The sequence below is a fragment of the Bubalus kerabau genome, chromosome 2 (genome assembly GCF_029407905.1).
Source record: "Bubalus kerabau isolate K-KA32 ecotype Philippines breed swamp buffalo chromosome 2, PCC_UOA_SB_1v2, whole genome shotgun sequence".
Classification (NCBI taxonomy): Eukaryota; Metazoa; Chordata; class Mammalia; order Artiodactyla; family Bovidae; genus Bubalus; species Bubalus kerabau.
In genome coordinates this window covers 8,998,022-9,014,547 of record NC_073625.1, presented here as the reverse complement: position 1 = coordinate 9,014,547, position 16,526 = coordinate 8,998,022, and the positions used below count along the sequence as shown (strand labels likewise).

Genomic DNA, 16,526 nt, shown 5'->3' with positions numbered 1-16,526 from the left:
ACAGTGGGTGTGGATGGGTGGGCGTGTCTCCAGGGCAAAGCTTTGCCATCCGGGCCCTGGTCCCTGACAGAGCTCACTTAAATGGCACCAGCAGCAGACCAGTATAACGGTGTTGCCCTAACGGTTCCCTCTTGGGGGTCACCTGTCCAAACCTGTCCAGAAAGAGCCAGTAGATCCAGTAGGTTCTTAAAGAAATACTAAGTTATCCTTAAAATGCTTGCCCTTCTGAAACTGTATTACCTTCATGTATCATCTAAAGAAGTGGCTCTTTATAGCGTATGATTCCATTTACAAGAAATGTCCAGAACAGGCAAATTCACAGTGACAGAGAGCAGATGAATGGTCGCCAGGGGACGGGGGTTTGAGGGAGATGGGATGTGGCTACTAATGGGTCTGAGGTTTCCTTCTGGGGTGGCAGGAATGTCCAGAAGTTAGGCAGTGGTGGTGTTCATTCAATTCTGCAAATATACCCCAAACCACCAAATAGTACAGTTCAAACCAGTGAAGTTTATGGTATGGGAGTTATATTTCAATAAAACAGCTGCTTAATAAAAGAAATAACTCTTATAGACTTAGAGAACGAACTTATGGTTTCTGGAGGGATGGATTGGGGGAAGGGATAGTTAGGGAGTTGAGGATTGATATGTACACACTGTTGTCTATTAAATGGATAACCAACAAGGTCTTAGTGTATAGCACAGGGAACTCTGCTCGATGTTTTGTGGCAGCCTGGATGGGAGGGGAGTTTGGGGGAGAATGGATACATGGATAAGTGGGGCTGAGTCCCTTCACTGTTCAACTGAAACTATCACGACATTCCTAACTGGCTATAGCCCAATACAAAACAAAAAGCTTAAAAGTTACAAAACAAAACAAAAAACAAAAGGAGGGACTCGTAGCCTTTCCTGGGCCATGCATTCCTTGGAGACGCTGATGAAAACCATGAGAACGTCAGCGGGGAACAAGTTCCTAGGTTCCTTCTCCACAGGTCACTACACCAGGAGGGTTTTCTACTCACACGCCAATAGTCCCTGGACTGATAATCCCATTAAGGGACAGGTCAGCATTGAAAACAATGCCTTCCCTACAGAAAAAGAATATTTAGTTCCAACTTCATAGATTCCTGAATGTAGAAACTGGCCTCTATGTGCGAAAGCATGCAGTGGATTTCAACAGTGATCTTTGTGTGGGTTCTTGAGTCATTCTATTTAGGAAGGACCAGCTTTGGCATCAGGTAGGCATGGGGTCCTACAATCTTGGAATTAGCAACCTTTCTGAACCTGTTCATTCATTTATAAAACTGAGCTAAAACCTACCCAGGGCTGTTGTAAGGGTCACAGACACATGCGCGCGCACAGACACACACACACACACACACACACACACACGTGCATCACCTAATTCAGAACCCGGGCACAGCACAGGGGCGCCCAGGCTTCAGCTGACCCCCAACGCGATCGCGTCTACGGGAACATCGCAGACGCATGTTTACCTTGTTGCCCAGGTTACCGTTGGCCTGTTTGGACAGCAAGAGAGCCACCATCTCCGCGTGGCCCTCCTGAGCCGCCAGGTGGAGGGGGGTCACGCCTTGCACCGACTCCGCGTTCGCCGAGGCCCCGTACTGCAGCAGACTGCGGGCCACCTCCAGCTGGTTCTGTTTGGCGGCGATGTGCAGAGGTGTGTAGCCGTTCTGAAATGGAAGGGGACCCCAGAGCCTGCTTACAGGAGTGCTGAGTTGACAAGCTGAGCGCATGCCTTCCGGTTTAGATCCTATCCTCCGAGGCGGGGCCAGGAGGTCTGATTTAAGGCTGGTGTCACCCGGGAGGGTCACTTCAGTAAACAAACCAACCGACCGAATCCACTGGGTTTGGAGAGGCTCCCAGACCAGCAAAGCCCTGTTCCCGTTCTCTCCATCTATGTTCTGGGCGTGAGTGCCCTGTCCCCAACAGATGCTAGGATTCAGCCAGGCAGCCTATAGAATCACCAGCAGGCTAGGTGCGGATGAAAATACAAGACCCTCTTTCCTGCCATGAGAACAGCATCCCGGACAGTTCATGGAGGGGGAAGAAGAGAGCTCTTTATGGTTCCCTGTGCGGCTGGCCCAAGAGCTCCCCCAAGCTCTGTGGCTTCAGGCAGGTGGTGTAAGAGGACAAGCCCCTGGCAAGGGACCTGCGGACGTGGAGTCAGTCCTTGGCTCACTTTTATTTTATTTTTTATTAATTTTTATTGGAGGACAGTCACTTTACAAGTCCCTGATCTACTTTAATCAGCTGTGTGACTAGGGGCAAAAGAGTCAATGACCTCTAGACGCCCTTTTGTACTTTTTTAAGCCATTAAAAGTGGATAGTGTAGCTGGGACATGGAAGCAACCTAGATGTCCTTTAACAGATGAATGGATACAGAAATGGTGGTACAAGGCAGAGCTGGACCAATACGGTAAAATCCCAGTTTTAAGCACTGAGGGACAGGGTAAGATCCATCTCCATAGTGGATTTTATGGGGAAAGGAAAAGTTGTCACTTACCCAAAGAAGGAAATTGAATAACAAAAATCATTCTCTTTCGAGGAATTATGTAAGACCATTCCAGTGTTCCTCCTTTTAGATTGGATTATGTTATGAGAAAACATTAAATCCTTTGGAGGCTGTGTTCCCCTGACAAGATTGGCATTTCGATTGTAGTAAAATTAATTAAACAAAATGAGTTTTGTACTGTATCAAGAGGGTGCCAAGGAAAGAGGCAGGGTTCGGTGGATCAGGCCTGAGATCTGGAGTCAGGCCCACATGGAGAGCCTTCTCTCTGAGCATCAGACAATCTTCTGGCTTCAGAACACAAGTGCTTTTAGCCGGAGCCCTGCTTCTCAGACTCGAGTGTGTATGAAATCACGTGGGATCTTGTTAAAGTGCAGATTTTGACTAGGCGGGCCCCAGATTCTGCATTCTGAAAAGCTCCTGGGTCAGGATGCAATGTGGTGAGGCTGATGCTCACCCAGGGTGCATTGCTGCAACTTGCATTCCATTCCCTGCATGGAAGCAAGGATCAGGGACTTCCACCGTGAAGAGGACAGGAACTCCAGCAATTATTCTTGTTGGTATAATCAGGAGTCCAGACCACTAGGGCAGACAGTGGAAGATGTCTGCTGGCAAGAACAGCATCCTGTCCTGGCAACAGGCAAGCTTGCCCTGGAGCTCAGGCTGCCAGGTGACCCCCGGTTAAAACCAAGATACAAGAGCAACTGTCTGTCTCAAATCAGGGGCCAGCCCCTCAGAGCTCCCTCCAAGCCAGGACTACGGGGAATGAATGACCTTCTCTAGGTGATGAGAGAAGGGGCAGGCGAGTCAGGGAGAGATGACGTGAGCCGTAAAAGGTTCCTCTTTCCCCAGGCAGTGAGCTCGTCCAAAGGAATGCACACACTGGAGAGAGAGCTGCCTCAGCGTTAAAACAACATCAGCATTGAAATTAGAAAGGGGCGGGTTTGGTTTGGGTGCAGAGAGATTTGCATGTGAAATTCTACAAAATTGCCAGACTACTTTGGAAACTATTTTTTGCCATGGAAACAAAACCCATCTGTACAGGGTTTATGTGTGGATAAAGCTCTCTTTAAATACCATGGGGCTGGCTCCGATTTCTTTTATATAAGGTGGGGGTGCGAGGAGGAGGGGAGTCCAGCAGTTTTATTTTTAGAGGCAGGAGTAAGTCACGTCCCCCGTGGGGCCGCGTGCTGTCTGCGCAGCAATGCGGGCTCTCCTACAAGAGCGCGGGGGAGGGGGGGACTGGAGCCCAAGGAGACAGGGTGTCTGGGAGAGACTGTGTGCTGTGTCTGCAGGAAGGTGATGCTGTACATTTCAGACGAGCATCCTATCTGAGCGGGGAGGGCAATCTGAAGGCTGGCACGATTTTCCCCGACCAGGTTGCGTCCCCATGGGGGTCCGCAGGGGTGGGCTGGAATCATACTCTGACCCACCCGAGACCCTTCCTGCTGAAGGGCTGAGCACGGGGGTTCGCTCCCCGCCCCCTAAATCCGTAAATTATCCTCACTCTCACTTTCCTTTCTTCTGAGTCTCGACTGTCCATCTAACTGTGAGCGGAGAGACCATGTGTGTCCTTTGTCCCCAAGCCCTGCTCCCTCTCCTCACCCTCCTCTGCATAGCCACCAACCCCCAAGGCCCCTCTGCCCTTGCAGATCTTGCCACCTTCTCATCTCATCCCGCAGCGGGGCAGCCTGCCCCCCAATGATGCTGGTGTCCAGCTTCATCTCTGTACCTTGTTCTGCCCCCTGCAGTCCTCTCTAACATAAGCCCCACCTGCTGCCTACACTCAGGGTCCCTTGGGGGTGATGGACCTGTGACTCTGAGCATCTCAGGGGTTGGCATGAGGCTGGCCAGTGGCCACGCATCCCTGTGTAATGTATGGACAGAAGGAGGACCGCTTCAGAGCCTGAACTCAGGAGGAAAACAGAGCTGGGGGAGACTACCCGTCTTTAAAACAGGTTCTGCACTTCCAGGTTCTGGCAAGTTTATCCCCCACCCCAAATATTCTCCAAGTGTGTCTGTCCCCTGTCCCAGCATCAAGAGCACAAGATCACCCCCTACCCGGAATGTTCTCCAGGGGGGCCCCTGTCCCAGCATCAAGAGCACACTGTACATGCTGACGTCTGACGTCAGGCTTGGGGACACATCTGTTGTGTGAATGAGTCCCCCCTCTGGGAGGTGGCCTGTGGTGGGAAGTGCTCCCACCTCCCGCCCTGCTCCTGGTCCCCCAGCAGCAGCCACAGCCCACTCCTGGGTGAGGGTGCTGAGAGCAGCGTCCCAGGGTGGGGCCGGGGCAGGCACCAGCAGGGAGGCTTACCCAGGCAGGGCTGTGCGGGGAGCCGCCCTGGGGCAGCAGCAGCCACAGCCCAGCCCGGGGTGGGGGTGGTGAGAGCAGGGTCCCAGGGGGTGGGGCCGGGGTGGGGCTGGGGCGGGCACCGGCCGGGAGGCTTACCCAGGCGGGGCTGTGCGGGGAGCCGCCTCGGGGCAGCAGCAGCCTGACGACGTCCAGGTGGTTGTGGTGCACGGCCACGTGCAGGGGGGTCAGGCCGCTCTGTGGGGGACGGGGACAGCCTTCACTCGTGGGGCGGCCCCCTGGCCAGGCCCCAGGAGCCAGGCCTAGGGGTCCATGTTACTTCTGCTACCCAGGAAATCCGCGGAAGAGCCATGTCAGAGCCCAGCCATTGGAGAACACAGCCAGTGGAACCTGGGCCACCCCCTCAGTCCTGGGAGTCACCCTCAGTCCTAGGGGGTCATCTCCTCACTCCTGAGGGTCACCTCCCCAGTCCTGGGGGCCACCTCCTCAGTCCTGGGGACCACCTCCTCACCCCTGGGGGATCACCTCCTCACCCCTGGGGGGTCACCCCCTCAGTCCTGGGGGGGTCACCTCCTCAGTCCTGGGGTCACCTCCTCACTCCTGGGGGCCACCTCCTCACTCCTGAGAGGGTCACCTCCTCAGCCCTGGGGGTCACCTCCTCAGTCCTGGGAGCCACCTCCTCAATCCTGGAGGCTACCTCCTCACTCCTGAGAGGGTCACCTCCTCACTCCTGGGGGTCACCTCACTCCTGGGGGGTCACCTCTTCACTCCTGGGGGGTTACCTCACTCCTGGGGGGTCACCTCCTCACTCCTGGGGGTCATCTCACTCCTGGGGGCCACCTCCTCACTCCTGGGGGTCACCTCACTCCTGGAGGGTGACCTCCTCAGTCCTGGAGGGTCACCTCACTCCTGGGGGGTCACCTTCTCACTCCTGGGGGTCATCTCACTCCTGGGGGCCACCTCCTCACTCCTGGGGGTCACCTCACTCCTGGGGGCCACCTCCTCACTCCTGGAGGGTCACCTCACTCCTGGGGGGTCACCTTCTCACTCCTGGGGGTCATCTCACTCCTGGGGGCCACCTCCTCACTCCTGGGGGTCACCTCACTCCTGGAGGGTGACCTCCTCAGTCCTGCGGACGACGGGGCAGTGCCCTCATCACTCTGGCTCAGAGGGGCCACCAGGTCTTTCTAGAAGGGCGCGGCATCATCAGGAAGATCAGTGCCCCCAGAGGCCACTCTCCCCGGGTGGCCACCCATTCACAAGGTAGAGATGCCACCACCCGTGGGAAGCTGCGCCTCCATCCTGGCTCCACCCTGACCCCTGACCCCTGACCCCAGATGGAACGCGAGGTCAAGCTCACCTTCCCGGCGGCGTTGGGGTGTGCGTCGTGCTCCAGCAGCAGCTCTGCCATGCGCACCTTCCCGTACTTGGCTGCCACGTGGAGAGGGGTAAATCCTTTCTGAGGAGAAACACTGGCTGTCATAAGCCTGGGAGCCTCCGCTGTCCTCCCCAGGGAAAGGGTCTGCATGCGGCCAAGGAGGCGCCCACCCTGGCTGGCACAGAGATGCAGGAAAGGGCACGGAACGGGCGGTCCCGCCTAGACACCCAGACCGGCAACCAGTCACCACCCCTCTCGTGATGGAGTCAGACTGCTTGTGCTGTTATTTGACAGCCAGTGAGCTGAAGGCGGGGGCTGGACCATCATCCTTCTCTCATTCCAGAACCCACCTGGATTGTTCAGGGCAGACCCTGAGACATTCCATGATGAATGGATGAAGGCTGGGTGGGTGGATGAGAAACTACAGTTCAAGGCAACACAGGACCCTCCCCGGCCCGGGACCCAGTGGAGACCAGCCTGCTGCTTCTGGACAACAGGAGGAGCAAGGCCATACCTTGGTCATGCATGCCTGGGAGGCCTCCTTTTCCAGAAGGGCCAGCGCCGTCTCCACATGGCCCTCTCGGGCCGCGATGTGCAGAGGGGTGTGCCCGGCAGTGGTGGCCAGGTTGGGGTTGGCGTTATTTTCTAGCAGGAGCTTCACCATGTTTGTGTGGCCGATGCGAGCTGCACAGTGAAGTGGGGTCTGGTCATCCTGGAACCCAGAGCGAAAACAAAGAACAGGAACGCTAAGGTTACTTAACCCAACTCTTCATTTTACACAGCAGGCAGGTGAGGCCCAGAGAGGTTAAGTGACTTTCTCAAAGCCACACGGCTAGTAAGAGGAAGAGCTGAGATTCAAGACTCCAAGTTATAGAAACCAGTATGTTCTTTCTCATTTAATCCTTTTAACTCTCATTTAGTCCTATAACAACATTTCAAGTGAGTTCTTATTCCTAATTTGCCTAAAGATTTAGCCTTCCCATCTGTAAAATGGGAATAATGGTATTGACCTCATAGGGCTGTGGGTAGGATCAAGCAGACTGCATATATAAGAAGTCTCACACTGAGTATGGTGGAATCAAGATTGCCAGGAGAAATATCAATAATCTCAGATATGCAGATGACACCACCCTTATGGCAGAAAGTGAAGAGGAACTAAAAAGCCTCTTGATGAAAGTGAAAGAGGAGAGTGAAAAAGTTGGCTTAAAACTTTAACATTCAGAAAACTAAGATCATGGTATCTGGTCCCATCACTTCATGGCAAATAGATGGGGAAACAGTGGGAGACTTTATTTTGGGGGGCTCCAAAATCACTGTAGATGGTGACTGCAACCATGAAATTAAACAATGCATGCTTCTTGGAAGAAAAGTTATGACCAACCTAGACAGCATATTAAAAAGCAGAGACATTACTACCAACAAAGGTCCACCTAGTCAAAACTATGGTTTTTCCAGTAGTCATGTATAGATGTGAGAGTTGGACCATAAAGAAAGCTGAGCACCAAAGAATTGATGCTTTTACTGTGGTGTTGGAGAAGATTCTTGAGAGTCCCTTGGACAGCAAGGAGATCCAACCAGTCCATCCTAAAGGAAATCAGTCCTGAATATTCACTGGAAGGAGTGGCGCTGAAGCAGAAACTCCAATACTTTGGCCACCTGACGTGAGGAACTGACTCATTGGAAAAGACCCTGATGCTGGGAAAGATTGAAGGTGGGAGAAGGGGACGACAAGAGGATGAGATGGTTGGATGGCATCACCAACTCGATGGACATGAGTTTGAGTCAGCTCCAGGAGATGGTGATGGACAGGGAAGCCTGGTGTGCTGCAGTCCATGGGGTCACAGAGTCAGAGGGGACTGAGCGACTGAATGGAACTGAACTGATCCATTGTGGTTTTTCTCACAGGCAGACCTCAGAGACAGTGTGGGTTTGGCCCCAGACCACGGCAATAAAATGGGTATCACAGTAAAGCGAGTCACACAGATTTTTTGGTTTCCCAGTGCTTATAAAATTATTTTTATATGATATTATTCTCTGTTATGTGTACAGTGGCATTATGTCCAAATATATATATATATATATTTTAATTGAAAAATACTTTATTGCTAGAAAAATGCTAACTGCTTGACAACCTGGGTTGCCACAAACCTTCAACCAGTAAAAAACACATGATTTGCAAAGTGCACTAAAGCAAAGGGCAATTAAACTAGGAGGTCTGTCCTGTCTGAGTGTCTGCTTGTCTTTCTGCCTGAAGGCTTCCCTGGTTTTCTCTATGCCAAGGGTGATGGAGGGTCAGAACGGGGCAAGGGCAAGATGACTTTTCATCCCCTGTCTCCCGCCACTCCCCGTTTCCCCCTGAAACAGAAGCAGTCGGTGGGCCAGATCTCTGTGTTATTGGGCCCAGGGGTGGGGGTCCTGTCACATGGTCCAAACCCAGACCGCAGTCCTGACACTCAACAGCACCTCTGTGGCCTGTGCAGTAGGGACGTCTGATGGTGACCAAAGCCGGCTTGCAAACTCAGCAGCAATTCTTCCCCTTCGCTCACTCAGTCCCTCTGAGATGCCTGTTACCACCAGGGGGAGTCTTTTGTTTTCAGATTAAGTAATTCCTGATTTTCACCCGCAACACTTCCTTGAAAAAGTGACTTCTCTTCTGATACTATGACTGTAACCACCATGTATCCTTTCAGCTCCAAAACACTGCTTACTGGCCTTTTGTTTTCCTAAAGAAACAGCTCTGATGCCAGCACACGTCTGGCCCTCTCAGAAGCCCTGCAAAGCAGAACCTGAGCGTTGGGTGCAACCACATGGGCGGGGCAGGGAATCTCGGCCCCACGAGCCCTGCAGCCCGGCCTCGGAGCTCCTCCTGCACTTTAAGGCTCATGTCCAGAACCGCTGCTGCCTCCTGAACCCACCTTGGCCTTGGCGTTGACTTTGGCTTTGTTCTGGAGCAAATATTTGGCCACTTCCGTGTGCCCTGCTCTGGCTGCCATGTGTAGCGGGGTCTCCACTTTCTGGAAAACAACAAAATTAGAGAAGTGTTAACTTGTGCCAGGTTTCTAATAGGGCACACACAGAGCTCCACGGTGCCAGCCTGGGGGCTTTTCACCCAAGAGGTGGAGTTGCCCCAGCAAGCAACATCAGCCTTTAGCCTGGGGGGTGTGTGTCTGTGTGTGTGACTGTGTGTGTGTGTGTGCGCACGCAAGATACACTTAAAAGTAAGCCCCAGAGCAAAGGAATGTTTATAAATGCAGATATATTCCCAGAATAACACAGAAGTTTCCAAATAATTGTCCAAAATAAAATCCCAAGACTTACAGATGCATAACAAGTTTCACTGAGATACAGACATTCTCCCCAAGTCAGAAGTCCCTGCTATTCTGAGATTTCTGCCTCTGTCTGGGAGAGGAGAGCTTAGGCTCCTCTGAGCCCTCGGTCCCCAGCAAAGGCGGGCTCTGCCCACAGACTCACCACGTTGGAGACGTTGGGCGATGCTTCCCGCTGCAGCAGGCTCTTCACGATGGGCAGGTGCCCCATGAAGGAGGCCACGTGGAGAGGCGTCAGGCCGGACTGGAACAGACAGACGGGAGTGTGACAGGAGCCCTCCCCATTCCTCCAGAGGCACAGCCAGAGCGAGCTTAGGCTTTCCTGCCTCTAGGTGCTTTGGAACAGTTTTCCCAAGAAAGGGAGTTCAAGGAAATGGGTCTGCTTCCAGGAAAAGGGGTGGGGGTGGGGGAAATCCCATTGCAGGGTGATTCCACCCTTATTCACAACTCAGAACATTGTATCTGACCTTGGACAGCTCCCTGAGCTCTGACACAAGCTCCCGGTCTTACCCGTCCCTGATTCATTCCTTTGAGAGTTCTAGACTAGTACACGTGCAGACATGGGCACACACAGAGGCAGCCACAAAGGACAACTCTGAAGATGGCTATTAGAAGAAGACCCTTGGAGACTCTTGGCTCGCCCACGGGGTTCCCCTTACCTCGGTGACCGCGTCGATGGAGGCCCCCATCTTCAGCAGCAGCTCCATGACACGGATGTGGTTCTTCTTACAGGCGATGTGCAAGGGGGTAAAGCCATTCTGCAGCCCCACACAAAGGGAGACAGATGAGCAGGGGCTTACCAACAAGCCTAGGGAACACCCCGACCACCTCGCTGATGAGAAGGTGGCCTCAGGCCCAGCCCATCAGTGGTTCCCACAAACCGGAAGAGGCAGGTGGTGTGCACCATGCACCAGGCATGGTCCTGGACATGTTGTCTGCACAGCTTTTTTTTTTAATTTGGTCATGTTTTTGGATGCACTGAAAGAGCCTGCTGTTTAAAGTTTCCTTAAAGACGCTTACTCCTTGGAAGGAAAGTTATAACCAACCTAGATAGCATATTGAAAAGCAGAGACATTACTTTGCCAACAAAGGTCCGTCTAGTCAAGGCTATGGTTTTTCCTGTGGTCATGTATGGATGTGAGAGTTGGACTGTGAAGAAGGCTGAGCGCCGAAGAATTGATGCTTTTGAACTGTGGTGTTGGAGAAGACTCTTGAGAGTCCCTTGGACTGCAAGGAGATCCAACCAGTCCATTCTGAAGGAGATCAGCCCTGGGATTTCTTTGGAAGGAATGATGCTAAAGCTGAAACTCCAGTACTTTGGCCACCTCATGCGAAGAGTTGACTCATTGGAAAAGACTGATGCTGGGAGGGATTGGGGGCAGGAGGAGAAGGGGATGACAGAGGATGAGATGTCTGGATGGCATCACTGACTCGATGGACATGAGTCTGAGTGAACTCCGGGAGTTGGTGATGGACAGGGAGGCCTGGCGTGCTGCGATTCACAGGGTCGCAAAGAGTCGGACACGACTGAGCGACTGAACTGAACTGAACTGAACTAAGGGGAAATTTACAATGAAGAGAACTTCTGTGAAGCACATCACATTCCCTCATCCCTGGAACCGCTGATCAGCTTTTGGTCGAATGATTCCTGTACCTCATCCCTACTGTAACGTGTTACGTGTGTTAGTTGCTCAGTCGTGTCTGAGTCTTTGCGACCCCATGGATTATAACCCGCCAGGCTCCTCTGTCCATGGGATTCTCCAGGCAAGAATATTGGAGTGGGTTGCCATGCCCTGCTCCAGGGGATCTTCCCGACCTGGGGATCGAACCCAGATCTCCTGCACTGCAGGCAGACTCTTTACTGTGTGAGCAGGAAATACTAGGATATAAACTCCACAAGGGGAAGGATTTCTGTTTCCTTGGCTTTGTCTCTCTGCTTATTTTTTCAGTGCTTTATCCCTTAGGGCAGCAGTTCTCAAGGTTATCCACCCCTTATCCATTCATGGATAAGGTTGGGGGAGGGGAGTTTGTCTCAACCATTCCCAACCACAGGAATATTTGTGAATATCTAGGTGTTGGAGAGGACTCTTGAGAGTCCCTTGGACTGCAAGGAGATCCAACCAGTCCATCCTAAAGGAGATCAGTCCTGGGTGTTCTTTGGAAGGAATGATGCTCAAGCTGAAACTCCAGTACTTTGGCCACCTCATGCGAAGAGTTGACTCATTGGAAAAGACTCTGATGCTGGGAGGGATTGGGGGCAGGAGGAGAAGGGGATGACAGAGGATGAGACGGTTGGATGGCATCATCGACTCGACGGACATGGGTTTGGGTGGACTCCGGAAGTTGGTGATGGACAGGGAGGCCTGGCGTGCTGCGGTTCATGGGGTCGCAAAGAGTCGGACACGACTGAGCGGCTGAACTGAACTGAACTGAGAGACATTTTTGATCGTCACCACTAGGGGAGGAGTGCTGCCAGTGCCTGGCGGGTGGAGATGGGTTGCTGCTAAATAGTCTACTATTCACCGGCCAGTCTCCACACAACAAAGAATCCTGTTGGTGCTCAGTCACTTCAGTCGTGTCTGACTCTTTGCAACTCCATGGACTGTAGCCCACGAGGCCCCTCTGTCCATGGGATTCTCCAGGCAAGATTACTGGAGTGGGTTGCCGTGCCCTCCTCCAGGGGATCTTCCTGACCAAGGGATTAAATCCACGGGTCCTGCCTCTCCTGCTTTGCAGGCAGATTCTTTATCACTGAGCCACTGGGGAAGCCCAGTGTTATGTGGGCTACAACTAAGAATATCGGGCCCCCAACGTCAGTAGGGCTGAAGTCAAAAAACCCTGACTGCCCCAGACAATGCCCGGCTGGAGGGAGAGCTCAGGGGAAGCTTTCTGAATGAATGAATCAAGAGTGGACGAGCCATCCTTGTGGCCCTGGAGGCTGTCCTGTCTTCTAGATTCTCCTCCTCTGGGAAGGGGCAGAGAGGGGATAAGGGCCATGGGCAGGCTCTGTGCAGCGCTCCGGCCCCACCAGGAACTTCCCTGGGAGCTCTTGGCCTGGGGCAAGGGAAGAGGAGCCACGATCCCAGCAGGGAATTTGCTTTAGGCCTGAGCTCCCCTCTGCTCGAGCCCCACGAGCACTGTGTGTGCCCCTTGGCCTGTTATGGGGGCTCGGTCATGAGGTGCAGGAACATGGCAGGCAGGGAGGTCATGGCTGCCTGGCCCCTGGCCTTGGGACCCCAGTCCTCCGCCTGCCTGGAGTCTCCAGGGTGGAGACTCAGCCCTGCAGCTCTGGCCCTCGCCTCTCTGGCCCCTTCTCACCAGCCTCCCACTCACCAGGGCTCTGGAGTTGGGTTTGGCCCCTTTATCCAGAAGCACCTTGGCCACCCTGTGGTGGCCGCAGTGGGCGGCCACGTGGAGAGGGGTCAGATGATCCAGGGTGATGTCGTCAATCTCTGCGTTGTATTGCAATAGGAGTCGGACACAGTCGAGGTGGTCTCCCTGAGCCGCCATATGGATCGGGGACAGGCCATTCTGGTGAAGAGGGAAAGCAAGCAATTGCAAAGGAAATGAACACAGACATTCAGGGCACCGAGTCCAACCTCGCTTCCTGTCTCCTCCCTAGCTGCAGTGCCTCCACGTGGCTCTTGAGTGAGCCTGGTTTGTTCTGGCCTCCACACTCCTGCTGGTCTCGGACAGCAAATCTTCCTCTTCCCACTCGGCCAAATCCTCCAGGCCTGGAGGTGGTGTACGCAGCACTGACAGCTTTAGCCCCACCCAAGAAGATTAAGGCCTCATATTAGAACTGAGGGCCTTCTAGCCCTGAAAGGACTTTGAGAACAACTATTTTGTTTTCTTTTTAACATCATCCAGTCCACCCCAGGCTCTGAAGACTCCCTGAGCGCTCAGTTTCTGTCTTTTCTGGAGCTCGGGTAAAAGAAACGAGGCCAGATCTAGAGCTGAACAGACAAATGACAGCCTGAGGCTCAAATCCGGCCCACTGCCTGTGCTTGTCAGTAAAGTTTTATTAGAACAGGACGGCTTGTTTACACATTAGCCAGGGCTGCTTTCCCACTCCAGTGACGGACTTGAATCATTGTGACCTTGACCATGGCCTGCAAAGCCTAGAAGTATTTAATATCTGGCTCTTCAGAGAGAAAGTTAGCCGACCTTGATCTAGATAATAGAGCTGAGTGCCTCCCATGTGCCAGGCACTGGGGTCAACATTGCATACAGTGGTGAGGTTAGCAATGGTAGCCTGTCTGTTTCTCAGAAATGGGATTCTACTCCGGGTCGGCCTGACCTGCAGCCCATGCCTAAAAGATGCTCTTCGCAGAAAGGAAGCCCACACCTTGGTTTTGGCTTGGATGGGTGCCCCGTGGTCCAGCAGGATCTCTGAGATTCGCAGGTGCCCATTCCGAGCTGCACAGTGGAGAGGTGTCAATTCATCCTTTAAAAGACAGTCAAAAAGAGAAAGCCCCAGAGGTGGCCATCAGAGGTTGCTGGAGAGAGCATCATCCCAGCCAGAGGGGCACATCAAGTTCTTAAAGATCAGCTCAATGGAGCAGTCTGGTCTCCAGCTGCCCCTGCGGGCTGCTCTAGAGGCTGGATGCCCTTCCCCCAGCTGGCCACGGAGAGCCCACCTCCCGGAGTGGGGCCCTGGCAGGCAGCACTCCCTCCCCTGGCCTTGCTGTGCAGCTTGCTGGCACCCACCTTGGTCCTTGTTTCTATCTGGGCCCCGCGGTCCAGCAGGAGCCGCACCATGATCACGTTCCCCCTGCGGGAGGCGATGTGCAGCGGCGTGATGCCATTCTGGAAGGAGGGACAGACTGTCAGGATGTGCATCCTCCTGGGGGGAGGAGCAGCTGCCCCGCGGCCCCCACCCCAGTGCCCCCACCCCAAGACAGGCAGCCAGCCTGAGCCCACTGCTAAGACTCTTCTTGCCTAAGAAAGATTTCCAAGCCTCTAAGGACAGGCCAGCATCGTGGTTCATCCCCGCAAGCTAGCCAAGCTGGGTCTCCCGGGGAGTCGACAACACAGGCTGGCTGCAATCTCTTAGAAACCCACCCGCTGGAAGCCTTAACAGACTCCAGGCTGTCCCACCCGCAATGCGAGGATGTCCTCAGTCCCACGAGAGGTGAGGGCACTGGATTCTAGACCCTCAGCCGCCGCACATATGTGGGCACCCCCATCCCCGAAAGCCTCACCTGGGGCGTGAAGTTGACGCTGGCTCCGCGGTTGAGGAGCAGCTGGGCTACGTTGAGGTTCTCGTAATGAGCTGCGATGTGGAGGGGGGTGAATCCCGTCTGGGGCACAAAAGAGGACAAGCAGCATTGTACTGTGTGTATTGTCATTTCTACCCAGGGTCAGCCCAGGCTCCGAAAAGCTGGCAGGACCAGAGGACCCCACACGCGGGCAGATTTGGACCGAAGGGGTCATCAGACATCCCACGGCAAGTTACATCCAGAAGTAAGGTGCTGCCTGTAGGGGGCGCCCAGTCTCTGGGTTCACGTGGACAAACCACAGACCAGGGTCACCTCCAGCCCTTCAGACGGGGCCCAATCCTCTGAACGGCTACTTCTGAAGAGTTTTTCATGAATAAGAGAAGCGTTATGGTATTATGACTTTAATCCTCGGGACAGTTTCAGCCACTACAGGGCTGTGAAGACTCAGCTGGGTGGGCGAGGCAGACCTCTGACCTTTGGTGTGTCCCTTGCCATTATTCTGTTCCTGACCTTGCCCCACGAGTAATAACCCAAGTAGAGTTTTCCAGATGGAACCCCATGACTTCGGGGTGGGGGGTGGGGGAGGTGCTGCATGACTGACTTGGTGCAAATACATCATCTCCCCCGGGAGGGAGACATTGACAGCCTAAACTTACAGACGGTGTGAACATCGAACAGCGTGGGCAGATGGCGGGCTGGCCAGGCTCCCAGGAGCCGCTCCAGGGTCCCCTCTCCGTGTGGGGACCCCCACCTCCCTCTACCAGGGGATGGCCGGGGAAAGAGCTGGAATACAATTCTAACACTACCAGGGGTCAGGCGCTGGATTCCAAGCCCTACTCTGGTCAGACACCCCTCCTGTCTCTCTGGGACGCTGCTCTGAATGACCCAGCACGTGTTTCTCCGCATTGCCGGGGGATTTAAAGTGTGGCGCTAGTGTGGCCGCTGGGAATGGCGGGCGTGGTGCGGCTTGCTCGAGGTGCACACTGGGGCTTCTCTGGTCTGGGCTGGTCCCAGAGAACTAGCAGGGAATGCGTGGGGCCCCCGAGGCCTCCCGACCGGGGCCCCAGGGTGCTCCCAGCCCCGCCGGGCGCCTCACCTTGGAAAGCACGTCGGGGTTGGGGTCGTTCTGCAGCAGCACGGCGGCCGTGCGCGTGTCGTCGTTGCGGGCCGCGATGTGCAGGGCGGGCAGGCGCACCTTGCCTTTCGTGCCGTAGTTGATGAGGTGTGCCACTACGTTCTCGTGGCCCTGCTGCAGGGCCACGGCCAGCGGGGTGAAGCCGTCCTGGCGGGGGCAGAGAAGAGACCCCTGTGTGCTGACCGTCCTGACCGCTCCGTCCTTGGGGCGGGACCTGCGCTTCCGCGCTCAGGGCCCTTGCCCTCGGCCTGGGAGCGCCTCCCTCCTCCACGTCCTGCAAGCTCAGCTTAGACGCCGCCTCCTCTCTAATGCCTTCCTTGGCTCCACTTTCATTCTCTGCCATCTCACAGCACGTGCGATAACTCTCCTTTAGCACTTAGCTAATTTTTCCTTTATGACTTGTTCTGAGCTCTTTTACTGAGCGCTTTACTGCCCTGTCTCTCTGCCTCCCTCCCTCTCACGTCATCACCCCGTGTCAGGGCAGGGCCCTGGACGGATGGCCGACAATCAGGCCTTCATTCATGTCACAAAGATTACTGAACACCTACCAAACGCTGGAAACCACAGCAGGCACCGAGGTTTCAATTCTGAGCTACTGCTATTAATCTCCTCGGTATGTACA

General features: G+C 54.2%; 1 protein-coding gene across 1 annotated transcript in view; it reads right to left on the bottom strand.

The window, feature by feature from the left end:
* Positions 1 to 16,526, bottom strand: part of LOC129644120 (ankyrin-1) — a 102,466-nt gene that overhangs the window by 55,200 nt on the left and 30,740 nt on the right. Inside the window, exons 5-16 of the mRNA XM_055569529.1 lie at positions 15,866 to 16,051; positions 14,752 to 14,850; positions 14,258 to 14,356; positions 13,896 to 13,994; positions 12,881 to 13,078; positions 10,207 to 10,305; positions 9,693 to 9,791; positions 9,137 to 9,235; positions 6,736 to 6,933; positions 6,204 to 6,302; positions 4,982 to 5,080; positions 1,493 to 1,690 (exon numbers count right to left, since the gene is read on the bottom strand). Of these exons, the coding sequence (XP_055425504.1) occupies positions 1,493 to 1,690; positions 4,982 to 5,080; positions 6,204 to 6,302; positions 6,736 to 6,933; positions 9,137 to 9,235; positions 9,693 to 9,791; positions 10,207 to 10,305; positions 12,881 to 13,078; positions 13,896 to 13,994; positions 14,258 to 14,356; positions 14,752 to 14,850; positions 15,866 to 16,051 (1,572 nt within the window). The remainder of the gene's footprint in view (positions 1 to 1,492; positions 1,691 to 4,981; positions 5,081 to 6,203; positions 6,303 to 6,735; positions 6,934 to 9,136; positions 9,236 to 9,692; positions 9,792 to 10,206; positions 10,306 to 12,880; positions 13,079 to 13,895; positions 13,995 to 14,257; positions 14,357 to 14,751; positions 14,851 to 15,865; positions 16,052 to 16,526) is intronic.